Source organism: Zonotrichia leucophrys, chromosome 1A (genome assembly GCF_028769735.1).
Source record: "Zonotrichia leucophrys gambelii isolate GWCS_2022_RI chromosome 1A, RI_Zleu_2.0, whole genome shotgun sequence".
Taxonomy (NCBI): domain Eukaryota; kingdom Metazoa; phylum Chordata; class Aves; order Passeriformes; family Passerellidae; genus Zonotrichia; species Zonotrichia leucophrys.
Window position 1 is genome coordinate 71045172 of NC_088170.1, and position 25707 is coordinate 71070878.

The 25707-nt window shown below is 52.7% G+C and overlaps 1 protein-coding gene across 1 annotated transcript; it reads left to right on the top strand.

Annotated features, from left to right (window-relative positions):
* Positions 1-1321: 1321 nt before the first annotated feature.
* On the top strand, positions 1322-23581 carry SLC35B4 (solute carrier family 35 member B4). The gene is made up of 10 exons (XM_064703097.1): positions 1322-1503; positions 7422-7535; positions 7909-8011; positions 11466-11515; positions 14385-14466; positions 16838-16898; positions 17268-17377; positions 17950-18025; positions 19782-19857; positions 21828-23581. Exons 1-10 carry the CDS (start codon positions 1427-1429, stop codon positions 22078-22080), a joined length of 1002 nt encoding a protein of 333 aa, XP_064559167.1. The 5' UTR covers positions 1322-1426; the 3' UTR covers positions 22081-23581.
* The last annotated feature ends 2126 nt before the right edge of the window (positions 23582-25707 follow it).

Sequence of the window (25707 nt, forward strand, 5' to 3'; positions counted from 1 at the left end):
CCATCCCAATCTCACTGTTACAAATCAGAAGCTTCACTTGGCCAATATTCAATCAATTTATTATTTAATATGATAAAGTGTGAGCAGTACAGCGCTGGGTACAGTGGGGGAAGTTTTCCCTCCACCTGCACGCCGATAATTGGTGCTTACAGGTATTTATAGGGGCACTCATCAGCTTTCTCAGCAGTTTCTATTTCCAATTGTTTTAGTCATCAGCAATTTTTATTCCAAATTATTCCATCATGATTCTATACACTATTGTGATTTAGTTTCTCAGGGTGTATCTCAAAAGGAGGATCCCAGATGGTGGCGGTCCAGTTTCTCTTTGGTCAAAACCATAAATTCTTGAGGTGATGTTCATCTTCCTTTCTCAAGCTGCTTTTCTCTGCTTCAATAAGGCCTGAGATAAGCATATTTCCTTTATGTATATTCCAAAGCTATAGTTTCAAAGATACAAGTAATATTCTAAAATTATACTTCAAATGGTATTATTGCAGAACTCTTTATGGATTAAATGCAGGCAAAAAGCAACATCTTTAACACTTTAATTCCAATGCTCCTAAATCAACTAGGGTTAATTTGCCAACAACAGATAGGTTCAAAGGCCTTTTTTCCATGCTTTATTCTCCTCAGTTTTTATTAGAATTCACAGCTCTCCCATTGTTGGGGTCCACACATTTCGCATTCACAACTACACACATCGCCTGTTTGTGACTGACACGGAGCACAGCTTTGTATTTCACAGCACCGTCCCAGGCTGCTCCAGCCCGGCCTTGGGCACTGCAGGGATCAGGGGCAGCCCCAGCTGCTCTGGCAATGCCAGCCCAGGCAGGAATTGCTCATTGCCAAGATGCCACCCATGGCTGCCCTCTGGCAGTGGGAGCCATTCCCTGGGTGCTGTCCCTGCAGGCCTTGTCCCCAGTCCCTCTGCAGCTCTCCTGGAGCCCCTGCAGGCCCTGCCCTGTGCTGGCAGCTCTCCCTGGAGCCTTCCCTGCTCCAGGGGAACATTCCCAGCTCTCCCTTTCAATAATAATTATTCTTAGGAATTCTTTGGCACGGCATCCTTAGGAACTGCCTCTAACTGGCGTTTTGGGGTCACTAAATAACCCCAAAAAGTCAATTACGGGCTGCTCCCCGCCACAGCCAGCGCCGGAGCCGCGCCTCCTCCTGACGCCACCTCAGCGCCGCCATCACATTTTTCAGACCACAACTACAACTCCCATCGTGCCCCGCGGCGGGGTCCCGCCGGGAGCCGCGCTGAGACGGCGCGGGGCCTGCCGGGAGTTGTAGTTGTAGTTCCCGGGAGCGAACTACCGGCGGCCGGAGGAAGCGGGGGCGGCGGGGCCGGGGCCGGGAGCGGGGCAGAGCCCCGGGATCGGGATGCGGCCGCGGCCCGGGACGCCGCCTCGTTGCCCGGAGCGACACCATGCACCCGGCCGTGGCGGTGGGGCTGGTGTTCGGCGGCTGCTGCAGCAACGTGGTGTTCCTGGAGCTGCTGGCCAGGTGCGGGGCCGCGGGGAGGGTTTGGGGGGGATAAAGGTTCAGGGGAGCTCATTGCAGTGGGATCGGGGTGAGGCCTCAGCGTGTGTGAGGGGAGCAGCGGTGCCACGGTGGCTTTGGGGGATTGGGGGGATTTGGGGTGCGGGGGCACTGAGGGGGTTTCACCCCTCAGGCCTTGGTGCCCCTCATGGAGGAGCCCGGAGCTGGATCATCACTGTGTCCCCTCAGTGGGGTTTGGGGGTTTTGGGGGTGTCCCCTGGCTGTGGCCGTGTCGCTGACCTGTCCGGGCACCGGGATGTCCCCTCTCCCTCATCCCGGGCAGCGCTGAAATGCCCGGGACGAGACAGGAGCTGAGCCCGGGGACAGCAGGGAATGTTTTACACCCGGGAGTCTGGGAATGATTCCCACCTGGGATCGTCACTGCAAAGTCACCGAGTCCCCTTGATTGCCAGGTTGTTGGAGGCTGATGGTTTTGGGGATCTCACCTTCCTCATCCTGATGATTTTGGGATCTCATCTTCCTCACCCCAATGTTTTGGGGATCTCAGTTTCCTCATCCTAATGATTTTGAGGATCTCACCTTCCTCCCCCTGGTGATTTTGGGGATTTCACCTTCCTCATCCTGATGATTTTGAGGATGTCACCTTCCCTACGCTGATGTTTTTGGGGCTCTCACCTTCCTCATCCCGATGATTTTGGGGATCTCACCTTCCTCACCCCAATGTTTTGGGGCTCTCACCTTCCTCACCCCGATGATTTTGGGGATCTCACCTTCCTCATTCACCCTGGTGGTTTTGGGATCTCATCTTCCTCACCCCAATGTTTTGGGGATCTCAGTTTCCTCATCCAAATGATTTTGAGGATCTCACCTTTCTCCCCCTGGTGTTTTTGGGGCTCTCACTTTCCTCACCCCAATGATTTTGGGGTTCTCATCTTCCTCACTCACTCTGGTGTTTTTGGGGCTCTCACCTTCCTCACCCCAATGTTTTTGGGATCTCACCTTCCTCATCCTGATATTTTTGGGGCTCTCACCTTCATCCCCCTGATGATTTTGGGGATCTCATCCTCCTCACTCACTCTGGTGGTTTTTGGGGTTCTCACCTTCCTCCCCCTGGTGTTTTTGGGGCTCTCATCTTCCTCACTCACCCCGATGGTTTTGGGGCTCTCACCTTCCTCACTCACCCTGATATTTTTGGGGCTCTCACCTTTGTCCCCCTGATGATTTTGGGGATCTCATCCTCCTCACTCACCCCAATGTTTATGGGGACCTCACCTTCCTCACCCCAATGTTTTTGGGGCTCTCACCTTCCTCACTCACCCTGATGATTTTGGGGGTCTCACCTTCCTCATTCACCCTGGTGGTTTTGGGGCTCTCACCTTCCTCATCCTGGAGGAAGAGTTGTGTCAGGAGTTGTTTTTCCTCTCAGGGATTGCTCCAATCTCTGCCTTTCCTGCTGGAATGACAGAGGAGGAATGAACCCTTTGGAAGCAAAAAAAAAACCCCTTTGGATTTGGCTTTTTTTGCCACTCATTTCTCCTCCAAACAAACCTGAAACCAAAATATTTAGCCCTGTTCAAAGACTGAATTATTCAAAAGTGGCTGAAACCCAGAGGAGCAAATTCCAAAAGTTCAAATTGCAAACATGAAGGAAAAACTGCTTTTCACACAAAACCTCTTTCAAGCAGCGCCTCCCATCCACTTTCAAAATTCCTCCACTCCTAACACCTCAATTCCTGGGCTTTTTACTTGCCCTGCTCACCTTTAGCCCCAAAATTGGGATAATTTCATTATTTCATTGAGTTTTGGAAGGAGAATTCCCCCTGCAGATGAATATTGATAATCCCAATATCCCAACTCTGATATTCCCAATAACAAACAAAATCCTGGAGCAGGATGCCAGGAAGTAGCAAAGGTGAAGAAATTGGGAAGAAATTTGCTCAGGGTTTATAAATAAAGCAAAGGAATGAGAATTGTTTAATCTGGAAATGCCTGAGGGCACAGAAAAAGCTTTAAATGTGTGGAGAGTGGCTGCAGGGCAGAGGAGAGAAATATTCCTGCTGGATTATGGAGGCAGAACAAGAAATCTCCAATTTCTCGATTGAAGGGGCTCAAATTGCTGTGGAAGGGACAAAAATCAGATTTTCTCCCTTTGCATGTGGTGAATTTGGAGAGAGTGCAAGGAAATTCCTTGCTGGGATGATTCTTTCCTGTTGTGTACAACTGAAGCAGATCTTGGCTTGGCAGATCAGGATTAATCTCATTTTTTTAGGTGGATCTGAGTGAGGATTGTGAGGCACAAAAGGAGCCCAGAATTCTTATCTGAAAAAAAAAAAACATCTGGAAAACCCAAAACTGCTGATAAAATGGGGTCACGCCCAGGGCTGTGGGTTTTGGGAGGGGACAAAACCCAAATTTCCAGCTCCTTGTGATCCTCTCTGGAGCTGAAAGGCTGCAGATAAGATTTGCCATCCTGCAGCTTCTGCCTCTGCTTCAAGGTCACTTTTTCCCAGGAGCTTTTGAACCTTTCACCTTCAAAGTTGAAGTTTTATGGATAACAAAGTTTTCTGGATTATGAAGTTTTATTGATAATTTTTCTGGGAAGGATGTGGGAATTGCCAGGTGGGCAGAGGGAAAAATCAAAATTCTGGGATTTGATTTTTCCAGTTAAAAAAATCCCCTTTTTGCTTTCTCAGCCCTGCCTTCCCCAGGTGCTGCTGCCCCTCAGAGCCCTGGGGGTGACACAGGAGAATTTGGAGGGGACAGCTTGGAAATTTCCTTTTTTCCAGAGCATTTCCCAGCTTGAATCCTGCAAATCTGCATCCAGGGACAGGATGTCCCATGGGCTCTCCCAGGAATGCTCGGCCTCAGTGTCTTGCAGAATAAAAAATGGGAAATATTCCCAAAATCCCTGCATCTCCCACTTTTGGCACCCAGAAATCCCAATTTTGGTCCAAAATAGAATTCACAACCAAAGGGATTTTTGGCACCCAGAAATCCCAGTTTTGGTTAATTTTGGAATTCACAACCAAAGGGATTTTTGGCACCCAGAAATCCCAATTTTGGTCACTTCCAGAATTCACAACCAAAGGGATTTTTGGCACCCAGAAATCCCAATTTTGGGATGGGATTGTGGGAAAAGGGATTGGGGTGTGGGAAAGGGATTGGATTGTGGGAATAGGGACAGGACTTTGGAAAAAGGGATTGGGTTATGGAAAAGGGATTGGATTCTGGAGAAAGGGACAGGATTATGAAAAAAGGGATGGGATTATAGAAAAAGGGATGGGATTCTGGGAATAGGGACAGGATTATGAAAAAAGGGATGGGATTTTGGAAAAGGGGGTTGGATTTTGGAAAAGGGGATTGGATTCTGGAAAAAGGAACAGGATTCTGGGAACAGGGATGGGATTTTGGAAAAAGAGATAGGATTCTGGCAAAAGGCATTGGATTCTGGAAAAAGGGATAGGATTCTGGGAATAGGGATAGGATTATGCAAAAAGGGCTAGGATTTTGGGAATAGAGACAGGATTCAGGGAACAGGGATGGGATTTTGGAAAAAGAGATAGGATTTGGGGAATAGGGACAGGGTTATGGGAATAGGGACAGGGTTATGGGAATAGGGACAGGATTCTGGGAACAGGGACGGGATTATGGAAAAAGGGATAGGATTTTGGCAAAGGGGATTGGATTTTGGCAAATGGGATTGGATTTTGGAAAAGGGGATTGGATTCTGGAAAAAGGAACAGGATTCTGGGAACAGGGATGGGATTTTGGGAATAGGGACAGGATTCTGGGAACAGGGATAGGATTCTGGAAAAAGGCATTGGATTCTGGGAATAGGGATAGGATTATGAAAAAAGGGATGGGATTATAGAAAAAGGGATGGGATTATAGAAAAAGGGATGGGATTTTGGGAAAAGAGACAGGATTCTGGAAAAAGGCATTGGATTCTGGGAATAGGGATAGGATTTTGGGAAAAGGAACAGGATTCTGAGAATAGGCATAGGATTTTGGAAAAGGGATAGGATTGTGGGAATAGGGACAGGATTCTGGGAATAGGGATAGGATTTTGGGAAAAGGGACAGAATTATGAAAAAAGGGACAGGATTCTGGGAATAGGGACAGGATTTTGGAAAAAGGGATGGGATTTTGGAAAAAGAGACAGGATTCTGGAAAAAGGGATTGGATTTTGGAAAAGGGGATTGGATTCTGGAAAAAGGAACAGGTTTCTGGGAAAAGGAACAGGATTCTGGGAACAGGGATGGGATTTTGGGAATAGGGATAGGATTCTGGGAATAGGGATATGATTCTGGAAAAAGGGACAGGATTATGAAAAAAGGGACAGGATTTGGGGAATAGGGACAGGATTATGGGAATAGAGATAGGATTATGGGAATAGAGATAGGATTATGCAAAAAGGGATAGGATTTTGGGAATAGAGATAGGATTCTGGGAATAGGGATATGATTCTGGAAAAAGGGACAGGATTATGAAAAAAGGGACAGGATTCTAGGAACAGGGATGGGATTTTGGAAAAAGAGACAGGATTCTGGGAATAGGTATAGGATTCTGGGAATAGGGACAGGATTTGGGGAATAGGGACAGGATTCTGGGAATAGGGACAGGATTTCGAAAAAAGGGACGGGATTCTGGGAATAGGGACAGGATTTCGAAAAAAGGGATAGGATTATGGGAATAGGGATAGGATTATGCAAAAAGGGCTAGGATTTTGGGAATAGAGACAGGATTCTGGGAGCAGGGCAGGATTCTGGGAGCAGGGCAGGATTCTGGGAACAGGTCCAGGATCCCCCGTTTGCTGGCTGCCGGTGCCGTTTCCCCGTGCCCGCCCTGACCCCGTCCCTCCGTGCCCGCCCTGACCCCGTCCCTCCGTGCCCGCCCTGACCCCGTCCCTCCGTGCCCGCCCTGACCCCGTCCCTCCGTGCCCGCCCTGACCCCGTCCCTCCGTGCCCGCCCTGACCCCACCCCTCCGTGCCCGCCCTGACCCCGTCCCCCCGTGCCCGCCCTGACCCCGTCCCTCCGTGCCCGCCGTGACCCCGTCCCTCCGTGCCCGCCCTGACCCCGTCCCTCCGTGCCCGCTGTGACCCCGTCCCTCCGTGCCCGCTGTGACCCCGTCCCTCCGTGCCCGCCCTGACCCCGTCCCTCCGTGCCCGCTCTGACCCCGTCCCTCCGTGCCCGCCCTGACCCCGTCCCTCCGTGCCCGCCCTGACCCCGTCCCTCCGTGCCCGCTGTGACCCCGTCCCTCCGTGCCCGCTCTGACCCTGTCCCTCCGTGCCTGCTGTGACCTCGTCCCTCCGTGCCCGCGCTGACCCCGTCCCTCCGTGCCCGCGCTGACCCCGTCCCTCCGTGCCCGCGCTGACCCCGTCCCTCCGTGCCCGCTCTGACCCCGTCCCTCCGTGCCCGCCCTGACCCCGTCCCTCCGTGCCCGCCCTGACCCCGTCCCTCCGTGCCCGCCCTGACCCCGTCCCTCCGTGCCCGCGCTGACCCCGTCCCTCCGTGCCCGCGCTGACCCCGTCCCTCCGTGCCCGCCCTGACCCCGTCCCTCCGTGCCCGCGCTGACCCCGTCCCTCCGTGCCCGCTGTGACCCCGTCCCTCCGTGCCCGCCCTGACCCCGTCCCCCCGTGCCCGCCCTGACCCCGTCCCTCCGTGCCCGCGCTGACCCCGTCCCTCCGTGCCCGCCCTGACCCCGTCCCTCCGTGCCCGCCCTGACCCCGTCCCTCCGTGCCCGCCCTGACCCCGTCCCTCCGTGCCTGCCCTGACCCCGTCCCTCCGTGCCCGCCCTGACCCCGTCCCTCCGTGCCCGCTCTGACCCCGTCCCTCCGTGCCCGCTCTGACCCCGTCCCTCCGTGCCCGCGCTGACCCCGTCCCTCCGTGCCCGCGCTGACCCCGTCCCTCCGTGCCCGCAGGCGCTTCCCCGGCTGCGGGAACATCGTCACCTTCTCGCAGTTCCTGTTCATCGCCCTGGAAGGTTTCATCTTCGAGGCCAACTTGGGCAGGAAGCGCCCGGCCATCCCCATCAGGTACAGCCATCGCCGGAATCACATCTCTGATCTCCAAAAAGCTTCTCAGAAAATGGATTGGCCGTTTGTCCTCTGGAAATCCCATCCCACGTTGGGAAGCTGTCAGGCTGGGTAAAATCCACGTTCATCAGGAATTTTCAAAGGGAAATTTCCATTCCCTGTCACAAACAGGGCAGAGTTTTTGCCTCAGGAGGTTTTTGTGTCTGGGGTTTGGTGTGGTGGGAGCGGGAAGGGAAAGTTTTCCTGGAAAATGACCCAAATTCAGCTCACATTTGTGCTCTGGTGATGGGGCTGAGAGCTCTCTGTGCCTCCTGAGGGTCCCTCAGCGTCCCAGGGGGTCCCTGCCCATCTCCCGCTGCTTTTCCCTCTTTAGGAACTATTGCATCATGGTGGCCATGTTCTTCACCGTCAGCGTGGTCAATAACTACGCCCTGAACCTCAACATCGCCATGCCGCTGCACATGATCTTCCGCTCGGTGAGCCTTCCTCCTCCTCCTCATCCTCATCCTCATCCTCCTCATCCTCCTCATCCTCTTCCTCCTCATCCTCCTCATCCTCTTCCTCATCCTCCTCATCCTCATCCTCATCTTCCTCATCCTCCTCATCCTCATCCTCCTCATCCTCCTCATCCTCATCCTCCTCATCCTCCTCATCCTCCTCCTCCTCCTCCTCCTCATCCTCATCCTCCTCTTCCTCATCTTCCTCATCCTCATCCTCCTCATCCTCCTCATCCTCATCCTGTTCATCTTCCTCATCCCATCCTCATCCTCCTCATCCTCCTCCTCCTTCTCATCCTCCTCATCCTCATCCTCCTCATCCTCCTCCTCCTCATCCTCATCCTCATCCTCCTCCTCCTCCTCCTCCTCCTCCTCCTCATCCTCCTCATCCTCCTCATCCTCCTCCTCCTCATCCTCCTCATCCTCCTCATCCTCCTCCTCCTCATCCTCCTCTTCCTCATCCTCCTCATCCTCCTCCTCATCCTCCTCTTCCTCCTCCTCCTCCTCCTCCTCCTCCTCATCCTCCTCATCCTCTTCCTCCTCCTCATCCTCCTCATCCTCCTCATCCTCATCATCCTCATCCTCCTCATCCTCCTCATCCTCATCCTCATCCTCCTCCTCCTCCTCATCCTCATCCTCCTCATCCTCCTCATCCTCATCATCCTCCTCCTCCTCATCCTCCTCATCCTCCTCATCCTCATCCTCCTCATCCTCCTCATCCTCCTCTTCCTCCTCTTCCTCCTCTTCCTCCTCCTCCTCCTCCTCCTCCTCATCCTCATCCTCCTCATCCTCCTCTTCCTCATCCTCCTCATCCTCTTCCTTCTCATCCTCATCATCCTCATCCTCCTCTTCCTCCTCATCCTCCTCTTCCTCATCATCCTCATCCTCCTCCTCCTCATCCTCCTCCTCTTCCTCATCATCCTCATCCTCATCCTCTTCCTCCTCATCCTCATCCTCATCATCCTCCTAATCCTCATCCTCCTCATCCTCCTCATTCTCCTCTTCCTCCTCATCCTCCTCATCCTCTTCCTCCTCTTCCTCCTCATCCTCCTCTTCCTCCTCTTCCTCATCCTCCTCTTCCTCCTCTTCCTCATCCTCATCCTCCTCATCCTCCTCATCCTCCTGGGGCTCCCATTCCATCCTTGCTGCCCCACGTGCCCTCAGAGCACCAGGCCCCTGTGGAGCTCCAGCCCCGCTCCCAAGGTTTCCCTTGATGGGTTTGATCATTAAATCCCAGATCCATGGACAGACAGGGAAGCAGGTCCAGGCTTGGGAATTGCAGAGCTGAGGGGGAAGGGGCAGTGACAAAACCAATCCCAGGCTCTGGCTGGGATCCAGCTTTCCCTGCCACCAAGGGGGTCAGATCCTGCTCTTGAATATCATGGTCAGAGAGCATGGATTTGGGATTATTTGGGATTTGGGATTAATTCCACCTGCACAAGTCTTTGCTTTGGGAAAAAAAAGCATTAAACTGCATCTTACCTTAAGTGTGGATGAGTGCCAGGCTAAAAGATCTTTTAAACCCCAAGGAAATGGAGCCCCAGCTGTTGGGAATAACAAAATCTCCTGGTGGGAGCTCTTTGCCCACAGCACATCCTGAGGGTGGAATAGCTGGGATCTGGAGAGGTCCTAAAGGATAAAACCAGGCCAGGGTTATTCCTATCCCTGGGAATGGGATGGGGACACAGGAATGGGATGGGGACACAGGAATGGGATGGGGACACAGGAACCTGGAATGGGGACACAGGAATGGGAATGGCAAAGGAAGACAGGAATGGCAGAAAGGGGACACAGGGATGGGATGGGATGGGATGGGATGGGATGGGATGGGATGGGATGGGATGGGATGGGATGGGATGGGATGGGATGGGGACACAGGAACCTGGAATGGGGACACAGGAATGGGATGGGGACACAGGGATGGGATGGGGACACAGGAATGGGCTGGGGACACAGGAATGGGAATGGCAAAGGAAGACAGGAATGGCAGAAAGGGGACACAGGAATGGGATGGGGACACAGGAACCTGGGATGGGGACACAGGAGTGGGATGGGGACAGAGGAACCTGGAATGGGGACACTGGAGCGTGGGAATGGGGACACAGGAACCTGGGATGGGGAAACAGGGATGGGATGGGATGGGATGGGATGGGATGGGATGGGATGGGATGGGATGGGATGGGATGGGGACACAGGAACCTGGAATGGGGACGCAGCAATGTAGGAATGGGATGGGGACACAGGAATGGGAATGGCAAAGGAAAACAGGAATGGCAGAAAGGGGACACAGGAACCTGGAATGGGGACACAGGAATGGGATGGGGACACAGGAACCTGGGAATGGCAAAGGAAGACAGGAATGGCAGAAAGGGGACACAGGAATGGGATGGGATGGAATGGGATGGGATGGGATGGGATGGGATGGGATGGGATGGGATGGGATGGGATGGGGACACAGGAATGCAGGAATGGGGACACAGGAACCTGGAATGGAATGGAGACACAGGAATCTGGGAATGGGGACACAGGAACTGGAATGGGATGGGGGCACAGGAATGCAGAAATGGGGACACAGGAACTGGAATGGGGACACAGGAATGGGATGGGGACACAGGAATGTGGGAGTGGGATGGGGACACAGGAATGCAGGAATGGGGACACAGGAATGTGGGAATGGGGACACAGGAATGGGATGGGGACACAGGAACCTGGAATGGGGACACAGGAATGGGATGGGGACACAGGAACCTGGAATGGGCACTCAGGAACCTGGAATGGGGACACAGGAATGCAGGAATGGGAAGGGGACACAGGAGCGTGGGAATGGGATGGAAACACAGGAATGTGGGAATGGGGACACAGGAACCTGGAATGGGAAGGGGACACTGCAGGAGACCCGTCCCACATGAACTCTGAGGGTGCTTCTGCTCCTGCAGCCAATCCTGGAGCTGGGCTCCTGGTCCCAGTTAAACCAGTGGGATTTGCTGAGGGATGGATGGGATTTCCAGAGGGGTTTGGGTTCTGTCACACACGGGAAAAGAAGAAAGAGGAGATCCCTGGCCTGGAGATCCAATCCTGGTTCCCAAGCTCACCTTCTGCCCTTCTCCTGGATGAAGGGACTCACAATCATGGAATCCCTGAGGCAGGAAAGGAGCTTTAAACTCATGGAGCCCAACCATTCCCAGCACTGCCCCCTGTCCCCAGTGCCACATCCACAGGGCTTGGAAATCCCTCCAGGAAATCCTTTCAGGGCAGGAGTTTTCCCAAAATCCAACCTCAGGGAAGCTGTTCCTTGTCCCTGTCACTTTTCCTGCTCCAATCTGGAGTTTCTCCTGGTGTTCTTGTTGTGAGCATCCCAAGCTGGGCAGTTCTGGCCTCTCACCTCCTGGTCTGGTTTTCTCTTCTTGTTTTAATCGAGTTTTTACTCCCCCAGGGTTCTCTCATAGCAAGCATGGCTCTAGGGGTCATCATCCTGAAGAAAAGGTAAATCCCAAACTCCATCTCTTCAGGGAATGCTGTGCATTATTAAATCCCGCTGGCTGGTTTGTGCCATCACTTTTCCTGTTAAATATTCTGATTTCAATGATGGCAAACTGGGACAGAGAGCAGGACACAGAGGCTGGAATGGCTCCTTGTGCATCTCCATCTCTCCCTCCTTCCTTGGCTGGAATTTTGGGCTGGGAAGAGATTTTCCACGGCTGTGTGGATAACACATTAATAACATGAAATAACATGCTGATAACACATTGATAAGTGTGAGCTGTGCCTGCACAGAGTCAGGGCTGGAGCTGTGGGATGAACTGGGAGAAGTGTTGGGATAAATTTGGGAAGAAAAGGTTCTTGGGGTGCTGAGCTGGCCCTGCCAGGGTTAGGGGTGGGAATGTGCCCCTTGTGCCAGGTTTGGAGCAGGAATTCAGAGAAACAGGGTTGGATGTGAGCCAGGCAGGGTTGGTGACGTGTCCCTTGTCCCCTGTGCATAACACACTGATAACACATTGATAATACATTAATAACATGCTGATAACATGTTGATTTCACATTAATTACATGCTGATAACATGTTGATAACACATTGATAAGTCAGAGCTGTGCCTGCACAGAGTCAGGGCTGGAGCTTTGGGATAAACTGGGATAAATGTGGGGAGAAAAGGTTCTTGAGGTGCTGAGCTGGAGTCAGCTGGCTGTGCCAGGGTTAGGGTGGGAATGTGCCCCTTGTGCCAGGTTTGGAGCAGGGTTGGATGTGAGCCAGGCGGGGTTGGTGATGTGTCCCTTGTCCCCTGTGCATAACACACTGATAACACATTGATAATACATTAGTAACATGCTGATAACATGTTGATAACACATTAATAACATGCTGATAACATGTTGATAACACATTGATAAGTCAGAGCTGTGCCTGCACAGAGTCAGGGCTGGAGCTTTGGGATAAACTGGGATAAATTTGGGGAGAAAAGGTTCTTGGGGTGCTGAGCTGGAGTCAGCTGGCCCTGCCAGGGTTAGGGGTGGGAATGTGCCCCTTGTGCCAGGTTTGGAGCAGGAATGCAGGGAAGCAGGGATGGATGTGAGCCAGGTGGGGTTGGTGACGTGTCCCTTGTCCCCTGTGCATAACACACTGATAACACATTGATAATACATTAGTAACATGCTGATAACATGTTGATAACACATTGATAATACATTAATAACATGCTGATAACATGTTGATTTCACATTAATTACATGCTGATAACATGTTGATAACACATTGATAAGTCAGAGCTGTGCCTGCACAGAGTCAGGGCTGGAGCTGTGGGATGAACTGGGAGAAGTGTTGGGATAAATTTGGGAAGAAAAGGTTCTTGGGGTGCTGAGCTGGCCCTGCCAGGGTTAGGGTGGGAATGTGCCCCTTGTGCCAGGTTTGGAGCAGGAATGCAGGGAAGCAGGGATGGGTGTGAGCCAGGCGGGGTTGGTGACCTCACTTGTCCCCTGTGCATAACACACTGATAACACATTGATAATACATTAAAACATGCTGATAACATGTTGATAACACATTGATAATACATTAGTAACACGCTGATAACATGTTGATAACACATTAACATGTTGATAAGTGTGAGCTGTGCCTGCACATAGTCAAGGCTGGAGCTGTGGGATGAACTGGGAGAAGTGTTGGGATGAACTGGGAGAAGTGTTGGGATAAACTGGGATAAATTTGGGGAGAAAAGGTTCTTGGGGTGCTGAGCTGGAGTCAGCTGGCTGTGCCAGGGTTAGGGGTGGGAATGTGCCCCTTGTGCCAGGTTTGGAGCAGGAATGCAGGGATGGATGTGAGCTGGGCAGGGTTGGTGACGTGTCCCTTGTCCCCTGTGCATAACACACTGATAACACATTGATAATACATTAGTAACATGCTGATAACACATTTCACATTAGTAACATGCTGATAACATGTTGATAACATGTTGATAACACATTAACATGTTGATAAGTCAGAGCTGTGCCTGCACAGAGTCAGGGCTGGAGCTGTGGGATGAACTGGGAGAAGTGTTGGGATAAATGTGGGGAGAAAAGGTTCTTGGGGTGACTGACCTGGCTGTGCCAGGGTTAGGGGTGGGAATGTGCCCCTTGTGCCAGGTTTGGAGCAGGAATTCAGGGAAGCAGGGTGAGTGTGAGCCAGGTGGGTTGGTGACGTGTCCCTTGTCCCCTGTGCATAAACACACTTGATAAACACATTGTATAATACATTAGTAAACACGCTGATAACATGTTGATAACACAATTAATTACATGACTGATATAACTTGTTGATAACACATGGATAAGTCAGAGCTGTGCCTGCACAGAGTCAAGGTTGGAGCTGTGGGATAAACTGGGATAAATTTGGGGAGAAAAGGTTCTTGAGGTGCTGAGCTGGAGTCAGCTGGCCCTGCCAGGGTTAGGGGTGGGAATGTGCCCCTTGTGCCAGGTTTGGAGCAGGAATGCAGGGATGGGTGTGAGCCAGGTGGGGTTGGTGACCTCTCCCTTGTCCCCTGTGCATAACACACTGATAACACATTGATAATACATTAATAACATGCTGATAACATGTTGATTTCACATTAATTACATGCTGATAACACATTGATAATACATTAATAACATGCTGGAACTGTGATAAACAGGATAAGTGTGAGTGTGCCTGCACAGAGTCAGGGCTGGAGCTTTGGGATAAACTGAGATAAATGTGGGGAGAAAAGGTTCTTGGGGTGCTGAGCTGGCCATGCCAGGGTTAGGGGTGGGAATGTGCCCCTTGTGCCAGGTTTGGAGCAGGAATGCAGGGATGGGTGTGAGCCAGGCGGGGTTGGTGACGTGTCCCTTGTCCCCCGTGCAGGTACAGCGTGGCCAAGTACAGCTCCATAGCCCTGGTGTCCCTGGGCATCTTCACCTGCACCTTCATGTCTGCCAAGCAAGTGGTAAGCATGGCAAGGGACAGCCTCAGCAATTCCCTTTGGTTTCTCATGGAGGTGTCTCCTTCCTCTGCATCTGTTCCCCAGCAGCTTTTCCTCCTGGTTCTAGTTTCCTGTGGGATTTCATGAATTATTAATTAATTAATTAATTGCACTTGTTCATGCTGCTTTTTGGGAATAAATCTCATTTTTTTTTGCCTCAGAGGTAACAGAAAGAAGCTGCTTTTCCTTGCCTTGTGTGGCAGGCAGGAGCAGGTGAATCCTAAACAAAAATCCATCAGAAATCTTCCTTCTTTCCATCCCACAAGAGGTTGTTGCTTTTCAGGCTGGATTTTTCCAGCCTGACCTTTAAATGAAGTGCCTGTGCTGGGAGAGCAGGAGGGAGGGAAGCAAATCCACGTGGAACACACTCAGAGCTGTCCCTGGGTCAGCACCCACGGCCTGACCCCATCAGCTGATGACAAAAAATGGCACAAAGTGACAATTGGAGCACTTAATCCAGCTCAGAGGGGTTGGCAATGGCAGGGAGCTGTCACAGCCCCAAATTCCCCATCATCCCACAGCCCCAAATTCCCCATCACCCCACAGCCCCAAATTCCCCATCCAACCAACCCATACCCGCCCAAATTCCCCATCACCCCAGCACAGACCCACAACCTGACCCATCAGCTGATGACAAAAAATGGTACAGAGGGAAAATTGGAGCACTTAATCCAGCTCAGAGGGGTTGGCAATGAAGGGGAGCTGTCACAGCCCCAAATTCCCCATCACCCCACAGCCCCAAATTCCCCATCACCCCAAATTCCCCATTATCCCACAGCCCCAAATTCCCCATTATCCCACAGCTCAAACCTCCCCAAATTCCCCATCACCCAGCAGCCCCAAATTCCCCATCACCCACAGCCCACAAATTCCCCATCACTGATCCAACACCAAATTTCCCCATTATCAGAGCCCCAATTACACATATTCCCACAGCCCAATTCCATCATCCAAGCCCAAATTCCCTATCCACAGCCCAAATTCCATTATCCCACAGCTCAAATCCTTCCCACAGCCCCAAATTCCCCATCATCCCACAGCCCCAAATTCCCCATCATCCCACAGCCCCAAATTCCCCATTATCCCACAGCCCCAAATTCCCCATCACCCCAAATTCCCCATCACCCCAAATTCCCCATCATCCCACAGCCCCAAATTCCCCAGCCCCAGCAGGGCTGAGCCTGAGGTGGAGCTGAGGGAAAGGGGAATAAATCTGATTTTCCCTGGAACATGGGGAGGGAGCTGAGGCGGCTCCAGCTGGAGTTGTGCCCTCAGCCTCATCTCCTCCATTTCCTCACCATAAGTCTGGTTTGGGTCTGGTTTTAGGCCTGGTTTAGGTCTGGTTTAGGTCTGGTTTTAGAGCTGGTTTAGGTCTGGTTTTAGGCCTGGTTTAGGTCTGGTTTTAGGTCTGGTTTTAGGTCTGGTTTAGGTCTGGTTTAGGCCTGGTTTAGGTCTGGTTTAGGTCTGGTTTTAGAGCTGGTTTAGGTCTGGTTTAGGCCTGGTTTAGGCCTGGTTTAGGCCTGGTTTAGGTCTGGTTTTAGGTCTGGTTTAGGTCTGGTTTTAGGTCCTGATGGGCTTGGCCAGGGCTCTTATTCCTTCATAGAGAGACATCTCTGGGACTGGGGACACAGGAACTGGAATGGGATGGGGGCACAGGGTTTGGATATGGGGTACACTGGAACCTGGAAGTGGGATGGGGTACACAGGGTATTTGGAACTGGGGACACAGGGATTTGTGGAATGGGGACACAGCAGCATGGGAGGTTGGATGGGGACACAGGGATGTTGGGATATGGGGGCACAGGGATCCTGGGAAATGGGGACACAGGAATGGGATGGGGACACAGGAATGGGATGGGGACACAGGTATCTGGGAATGGGCTGGGGGCACAGGGATTTGGGAATGGGGACACAGGAACCTGGAATGGAATGGAGACACAGGAATCTGGGAATGGGGACACAGGAATGGGATGGGATGGGGACACAGGAACATGGAATGGGTGGGACACAGGAATTGGGAATGGGGACACAGGAATGCAGGAATGGGATGGGGACACAGGAACACAGGAATGGGGACATGAATGCAGGAATGGCACGGGGACACAGGGATCTGGGAATGGGCTGGCTTTGAGAGCTTGTAAAGCAGCACTGATGATTTCTGTGGTTAAAAGAGTTCAATCTCATCAAACCAGGCCGTTCCTTTCAGGAACAACCCTGATTTGATCAGACTCTGCCATTCCCTGCTGGGATCTCTGCGTTCCCTGGAGCAGGGTGGGCAGCCCGGGGCTGCTGCAGGGACCTGGTGGCTCTTGGTGACTCTTGTGTGTCCCCTCAGGCGTCAGACTCCAGCTCAAATGAAGAGGATGGACCCCAGGCTTTCCTCTGGTGGCTGCTGGGTATGTGAGGGCCACGTTTCTGGGGTGCTGGCAGGATTCTGGGAATTCTCCTGGCAAAGGCAGCCCTGCCTGGAGCAGAGGGGCTGGGGCTGCTCCAGGTGCTCCTCAGCACAGCATCTCACACGTGAGGCTTCATCTGTGGTTTCCTGCCTCCACCCTGGGTCTGTTGGTGGCTCTTTGGGAAATCTGGGATTGATTGTTATCAGTAGTGGCACAAAGTGCATCCCTGGTATTTTTAAGGGATCTCTTGGAGACCTGTAATCAAACCCCAGAATCGTTATCAGTTTTCTTACCAACTCTGGGCAGCTTGTTTGGGTTTTTTTTTTCCCCTGAAAGCCAAATTTGGTGAGTGCTGTGCTTCCCTTGCAGGCATTGCTGCCCTCACCTTTGCCCTGCTGATGTCTGCCAGGATGGGCATTTTCCAGGAGACTCTGTACAAGAGATTTGGGAAGCACTCCAAGGAAGCTCTGTTCTACAACGTGAGTCCTGGGCTCCCCCTGCTCCAGGCTCCCTTCTCAGGGCTCTGAGGGAGTGGATGAGGATCTGACTCCACGTTTCACAAGGCTGATCTATTATTTTATGATATATATTACATTAAAACTATACTAAAAGGATAGAAGAGAGGATTTCATCAGAAGGCTGGCTGAGAATAGAAAAAAAAAGAATGATAACAAAATTTGTGTCTCAGAGAGTCTGAGCCAGCTGGACTGTGATTGGCTCTTAATTAGAAAAAAGCACAAGGGCCAATCCCAGATGCACCTGTTGCATTGCACAGCAGCAGATAATCAATGTTTACATTTTGTCCTTGAGGCCTCTCAGCTTCTCAGGAGGAAAAATCCCAAGGAAAGGATTTTCCATAAAAGATGTCTGGGACACCAGGGCACTCCTGCACTGGGCACAAAAAGGATCCCACAGTGCCAGGAGGGAGCAGGCAGTGATCCAGCTGTGATCCAGCTGCTGTGATCCAGCTGCCGTGATCCAGCTGCTTTCCAGCAGGGATTTTGGGTGGATTCCCCTCCCCTGATCCCACCCTGCTTTGTTTCTCCCCCAGCACGCGTTGCCGCTCCCTGGGTTCCTGCTCCTGGCTCCCAACATTTACCAGCACGCCGTGCTCTTCAGCCAGTCTGGTGAGTGCTGGCCTGGGGCATCCCTGCTCCTGGGCCTCCCCATCCTCTGGGAAATCCTCTGGGAAGTTCATTCATTCCTGCACTTGTGCATGCTGGCATCTTGGGGTGTTCCAGGCCTTTTGGATTTTGAGGAATTTCAGGAAGGAATTCCTGCCTGGGCTGGCATTGCCAGAGCAGCTGGGGCTGCCCCTGATCCCTGCAGTGCCCAAGGAAGGATTGGAGCAGCCTGGGACAGGGGAGGTGTCCCAGGAATGAGCTTGGAGGTCCCTTCCCACCCAAACTGCTCTGGGACTCTGGGATTTGGGACACTCAGAATCCATCCTGAGGGATTTTTATGGAAAATGGGGAGAGAAAAGAGAGGAGAAGGGAAGGGAGACCCTTCATGGTTTGCTGAGATTGCAAGTGAAGGCCCTGGGTCCGTGAATGTCTTGGAGAGGAGATGGATCCAATGTCAGGCTGGGAGAGCTGGGAGTGTTCCCTGGGGCAGGGAAGGCTCTAGGGAGAGCTGGGAATGTTCCCGTGGAGCAGGGAAGGCTCCAGGGAGAGCTGGGAATGTTTCCCTGGAGCAGGGAGGGATCCAGGGAGAGCTGGGAATGTTCCCCTGGAGCAGGGAAGGCTCCAGGGAGAGCTGGGAATGTTCCCCTGGAGCAGGGAGGGATCCAGGGAGAGCTGGGAATGTTCCCCTGGAGCAGGGAAGGCTCCAGGGAGAGCTGCCAGCACAGGGCAGGGCCTGCAGGGGCTCCAGGAGAGCTGCAGAGGGACTGGGGACAAGGCCTGCAGGGACAGCACCCAGGGAATGGCTCCCACTGCCAGAGGGCAGCCATGGGTGGCATCTTGGCAATGAGCAATTCCTGCCTGGGCTGGCATTGCCAGAGCAGCTGGGGCTGCCCCTGATCCCTGCAGTGCCCAAGGCCAGGCTGGAGCAGCCTGGGATGGTGGGCTTGGAATGGGATGGGCTTGAAGGGCCCTTCCCACCCAAACCATTCTGGCATTTGGGACACTCAGAATCCATCCCCAGGGGTTTTTATGGAAGTTGGGGATGGCAAAGGGAAGGGAGACCCTTCCTGGAGTGCTGAGATTGCCAGTGAAGCCCCCAGAGCCCAAAATCCCTTCCTGGAGAGGAGTCGGGGTGGGGATGGATCCAATGCCAGGCTGGGAGAGCTGGGAATGGAGGGAATTCCCTGGAGAGGGAGCCTGGGCTGGGATTTTGGGAAGGGATTCCCAGAGCAGCTGGGGCTGCCCCTGATCCCTGCAATGCCCAAGGTTGGACACTGGGGCTGGAGCAGCCTGGGATGGTGGGAGGTGTCCCTGCCATGGCTGGGGTGGAATTTAAGGAACCATTCCACAATTCCATGTTTAAAGCCCAAGTTTCTTACCAATTCCCACACACCAACCTCATCCAAGAGTGATCCCTGAGAAAAAGAACGTGGGAGCTCAGAAATGGGAGCACCAGGACCTGATCCTCAGTCAGGGATGTCAACATGGACCTGCTGGGGTTTATTTTTTTTTTGCTGGGGCTCCTCAGGATTTGCTGTGGGAACAGAGTGGATTCCTCTGACACAGGACACCAAGACAGAGCTTTTCTCCTAATATTTTTCCCTATTTTCCCTTCTTCCCTCTGGAATTGCAGGCTGAGTAAGGCTGCAGGGAGTCCTGGGTCATGGTTAGGCCTGGCAAGGAGAGAGGTTCCTCCAGCAGTGATCTCATCCCATCCTTTTTCCTTTTTTCCCATTTTTTTCCCTTTTTTTCCCTGCAGAGCTGTTCCAGGTGCCGGTGATCGGCCTGACCCTGCCCATCATGTGGTTCTACCTCCTGATGAACGTCATCACCCAGTATCCTTTATCCCTGATCCCACCTTTTGTGGGGTGGCACTGCAGGGCTGGGGCTGCCTTCCTCAGTCCTTGGAGTCCTCCCTGCCCTCGGGAATTGCTGTTGGTGGAACTCTGAAAATATGGGGAAAGGGAATTTTTGTTTTTTAGGTTGGACTTGATCTCAAAGGTCTTTTCCAGCCTGGTTTGTTCTGGGATTCTGGCACTCCTGCTCCATGGAAGTGGAGGAGTTTGGAGCTTCCAACTCAGCCCCAGCTGCTCCAGAGGGGGAATCAGATTTGGGCTTTCCCTGAGTTTGGTGTGTCCCATTCCAACCCAGCTGATCCCAGGAGGGAATTCCCCCATCCACACCAGGCTGCCCATCCCCTGCTCCTCCCCATTCCCAGAGGGAATCCCAGTTTCCATCCCTGCTCTCCCTTACCTGCTTCTCCCAGGAGGAAAATCCTTGGAGTCTTCCCTGCCCTTGGGAGCTGCTGTTGGTGAAACTCTGAAAATAGGGGGAAAGGGAACTTTGGTTTTTAGGTTGGACCTCAAAGGTCCAAAGATCTGAAGGGTCTTTCCAGCCCCTGGTTTGTTCTGGGATTCTGGCACTCCTGCTCCATGGAAGTGGAGGAGTTTGGAGCTTCCAACTCAGCCCCAGCTGCTCCAGAGGGGGAATCAGATTTGGGCTGTCCCTGAGTTCATAGCATCCCATTCCAACCCAGCTGATCCCAGGAGAGAATTCCTCCATCCACACCAGGCTGCCCATCCCCTGCTCCTCCCCATTCCCAGAGGGAATCCCAGTTTCCATCCCTGCTCTCCCTTACCTGCTGCTCCCAGGAGGAGGAAAATCCTTGGAGTCTTTCCTGAAATGTCCTGCCCTCCTTGGGAGCTGCTGTTGGTGTAACTCCAAAAATGCAGGGAAAGGGAACTTTGGTTTTTTAGGCTGGACTCAGTGATCTCAAAGGTCTTTTCCAGCCTGGTTTGTTCTGGGATTCTGGAACTTCTGCTCCATGGAAGTTGGAGCTTCCATTGTCCACCTGAGCCCCAGTTGCTCCAGTGTGGGAATCAGAATTGGGATGTTCCTGAGTTCATAGCATCCCATTCCAACCCAGCTGATCCCAGGAGGGAATTCCCCCATCCACACCAGGCTGCCCATTCCCAGAGGGAATCCCAGTCTCCATCCCTGCTGTCCCTTAGCTGCTGCTCCCAGGAGGAGGAAAATCCTTGGAGTCTTCCCTGCCCTCGGGAGCTGCTGGTGGTGTAACTCTGAAAATACGGGGAAAGGGAACTTTGGTTTTTTAGGCTGGACTCAGTGATCTCAAAGGTCTTTTCCAGCCTGGTTCATTGTGGGAACCTGGGACTTCTGCTCCCTGGAATCCAGGAACTCCTGGAGATCCAGGAGATCCCTGGCTCCCTGGAATTCCAGGGGAAATGGAGGAGTTTGGAGCTTCCAACTCAGCCCCAGCTGCTCCAGAGGGGGAATCAGATTTGGGATGTCCCTGAGTTTGATGTGTCCCATTCCAACCCAGCTGATCCCAGGAGGGAATTCCCCCATCCCCTGCTCCTCCCCATTCCCAGAGGGAATCCCAGTCTCCATCCCTGCTGTCCCTTAGCTGCTGCTCCCAGGAGGAAAATCCTTGGAGTCTTCCCTGCCCTCGGGAGCTGCTGTTGGTGTAACTCTGAAAATAGGGGGAAAGGGAACTTTGGTTTCTAGGTTGGACCTCAAAGGTCCAAAGATCTGAAGGGTCTTTCCAGCCTGGTTTGTTCTGGGATTCTGGGACTGCTGCTCCATGGAAGTGGAGGAGTTTGGAGCTTCCAACTCAGCCCTGCTGCTCCAGAGGGGGAATCAGATTTGGGCTTTCCCTGAGTTCGGTGTGTCCCATTCCAACCAAGCTGATCCCAGGAGGGAATTCCCCCATCCACACCAGGCTGCCCATTCCCAAAGGGAATCCCAGTCTCCATCCCTGCTGTCCCTTAGCTGCCGCTCCCAGGTACGTCTGCATCCGCGGCGTGTTCATCCTGACCACGGAGTGCACGTCGCTGACGGTCACCCTGGTGGTGACGCTGCGCAAGTTCGTCAGCCTCATCTTCTCCATCCTGTACTTCCAGAACCCCTTCACGGGCTGGCACTGGCTGGGCACGGCCTTTGTCTTCGTGGGCACGCTGATGTACACGGAGCTGTGGCACGGCCTGGGGCCGCTCCTGGCGCGCTGCCGGGGCCAGGGCCGGCCCAAGGAGCAGTGAGAACACACGGAATTCCCGCTGGGAGCTGTTGGCTGTGTGCCAGAGCAGAGCAGGGAACCCCCAGTCCAGGGGGTGTTTTTGTACCAGGGGAGGTGCTGGCTGTGCCAAGCTCCTGGGAGAATGGGGGAGCCTGCACTGGGAACTTGGGGAAAGGATCATGGAGAAACAATCCGGGCATTTTTTGCGAGTTGGCATTTTTTTAGGTGACCCCTTTTGCTTCCTTTTTTTTTTTTTTTTTTCCATTGGAATAACCCTTTTTAAGGAGAAGCTGATCCAGAGCTTTGTTGGGAGCCCAGCTTCCATGGCTGTTGGATCAGCTGCACCCTGGGCCAGTTTTTGGTGCCGTCCTTTAATCTGGAGGTGATGGCTGAGCCCCATTCCAGTGGGAACCCCTGATCCCTGTGCTGGGAGGATGGATGTGGGACACAGCCCCAGCTGCAGCTCCCTGGCTTTCCCATCCCTTGGCATCAGCTTCCCTGTGGCTCCCTGTCCCTCAGTGTCACCCCTGGCTGCTTTTCCTGGAGCTTCCCTGCACTTTTCCTGGAGCAGTTCCCGTGCTGGAGCTGCTGTCCCTGCTCAGCTGGGACACCTGAGGCATCCAGGAGGGATGAAGGGGCTTTAATAGCAAAGGAAAAATGATGGGAAAAAATTCCCAAAGTGATGGAAAGGCAGCACCTCCCTGCCAGGCATTCCCTGAGCCAAGGCCACCTTTCCAAAACTTTTTCCCTGTATTTTTATCATTTGCTTGGGATAATCCCCTTCCCAGCTTCCCATGGCCTCATCCCTGCTGGGAGCAGAGTGGGAAAAGGGAAAGGCTCCGTGCTGTGCTGGGAGCACTGGTTTAGCCCCAGCCCCAAATCCCAGTGTGGGAAAAGGGAATTCCATCCCACCTGGAGCCAGCGTGGCGCTGCCAGGACCTGCAGCTCCATCCCAACGTCCTGAAGGATTTTTTTTTTCCCCCCAGTTCCCATTTTTCCTGAGCCTGGGATTGTGGGATCCAGGGATTGTGGGATCCAGGGATTGCTTTATCCAGGCATTGTGGGATCCAGGGGTTTTATCCAGGGGCTGTAGGATCCAGGGATTGTTTTATCCAGGGTCTGTGGGATCCAGGGGTTGTGGGATCCAGGGGTTGTGGCATCAAGGGATTGTTGGATCCAGGAATTGTTTTATCCAGGGGCTGTAGGATCCAGGGAGTGTGGGATCCAGGGATTGTGGGATCCAGTGATTGCTTTATCCAGGCATTGTGGGATCCAGAGTTTTTATCCAGGGGCTGTAGGATCCAGGGATTGTTGGATCCAGGGATTGTTTTATCCAGGGATTGTGGGATCCAGAGATTGTAGCATCCAGGGATTGTGGCATCAAGGGATTATTGGATCCAGGAATTGTAGGATCCAGGAGCTGTAGGATCCAGGGATTGTTTTACCCAGGGACTGTAGGATCCAGGGAGTGTGGATCCAGGGATTGTGGGATCCAGGGATTGCTTTATCCAGGCATTGTGGGATCCAGGTCTGTGGATCCAGGGGTTGTGGGATCCAGGGATTGCTTTATCCAGGGATTGTGGGATCCAGGGATTGTGGCATCAAGGGATTATTGGATCCAGGAATTGTAGGATCCAGGAATTGTTTGATCCAGGGATTGTTTTACCCAGGGGCTGTAGGATCCAAGGATTGGTTTATCCAGGGATTGTGGGATCCAGGGATTGTTTTATCCAGGAATTGTAGGATCTGAGGATTGTTTTATCCAGGGCTGTAGGATCCAGGGATTGTTTTATCCGGGGATTTGGGATCCAGGGAATTGTTTTACCAGGGATTTGGGATCCAGGGATTGTTTTATCCAGGGGCTGTAGGATCCAGGGATTGTTTTATCCAGGGATTTGGGATCCAGGGATTGGTTTATCCAGGGGCTGTAGGATCCAAGGATTGGTTTATCCAGGGGCTGTAGGATCCAGGGATTGTTTTACCCAGGGATTTGGGATCCAGGGATTGTTTTACCCAGGGATTTGGGATCCAGGGATTGTTTTATCCAGGGGCTGTAGGATCCAGGGATTGTTTTACCCAGGGATTTGGGATCCAGGGATTGTTTTATCCAGGGGCTGTAGGATCCAGGGATTGTTTTATCCAGGGATTGTAGGATCCAGGGATTGTTTTACCCAGGGATTTGGGATCCAGGGATTGTTTTACCCAGGGATTTGGGATCATTTTATCCAGGGATTTGGGATCCAGGGATTGTTTTACCCAGGGATTTGGGATCCAGGGATTGTTTTACCCAGGGGCTGTAGGATCCAGGGATTGTTTTATCCAGGAATTGTAGGATCCAAGGATTGTTTTACCCAGGGATTTGGGATCCAGGGATTGTTTTACCCAGGGATTTGGGATCCAGGGATTGTTTTACCCAGGGATTTGGGATCCAGGGATTGTTTTACCCAGGGATTTGGGATCCAGGGATTGTTTTACCCAGGGATTTGGGACCCAGGGGCTGAGCAGAGCTGACACGGAGCTGCTCCCAGGTGTAACATTTGTGCATCCTCTGGGTCCCTCTGCCTCTCCAGGACCTTCACGTTGTCCCCAGTTCCCACGGGAATTTTGGGGGATTTGGGCACTCCTGATTTTTTGGTTTTTTTTACCATGTGCTTTTCACTCCCAACACATCAACCTTGGGTTGTTTGTTGCTGTCAGGGGCATTTTTAAACTTCCTGGTGCGATTGAGCGCGTTTGGAATATTTATGGAGCGGCAGCAATTCCCTTCTGCTGCAGGACAGAGCAGGAAGGGTCCAGCAGAGGGGCCTGGTTAGCCAAAATTAATTAATTAATTAATTAATTAATTAATTAACCCCCTCGTGGCTGGGGCTGCTGGTTGTTTGGGGTGAGATCACAGCGCCTGTTTTTCAGCAGAGGCTGGAGGAGGGAAGGAGCCCGACGCTTTTGGGGCGGCTGCTGGGGTTTGGGAGGGTTTGGGTCGGATTTTTTAAATGAAATCAATAAATCTGTGTCCCCTTCAGGGGCTGCCGGGGGCGTCTCTCAGTCCGTGCTCCGCTGCGGCCGGGAAATCAGCGGGATCATGGAATGGGTCAGGTTGGAAAAGCGCTCGGAGGTCATGCAGCCCTTCCCAGCAGTGCCAGGCCCCACTCTGTCCCTGCACATGTCATTCATGCATGAATGTCAGGCTGGTCCCTGGCTTGGGCTACACTGATCAATGTCCCCAAGTGCCACACTGATCAATGTCCCCAAGTGCCACCACTAACGAATGTAGTGCCACCATAGCATGTCCCATGCCACCTGACAATGTCCCAAGTGCCACCACTGGTTTGTCCCCAAGTGCCACCACTGATCAATGTCCCCAAGTGCCACATCCACTGGACTTTGTCCCCAAGTGCCACCACTGATCAATGTCCCCAAGTGCCACCACTGATCAGTGTCCCCAAGGCCACCTCCACTGGGTTTGTCCCCAAGTGCCACCACTACGATGTCCCAAGTGCCACCACTGGTTGGATCCCCAAGTGCCACCTCCACTGGGATTTGTCCCCAAGTGCCACCACTGACCAATGTCCCCAAGTGCCAATTGATTGGTGTCCCAATGCCACCATTGATCAATGTCCCCAAGTGCCACACTGTAATGTCCCCAATGCCA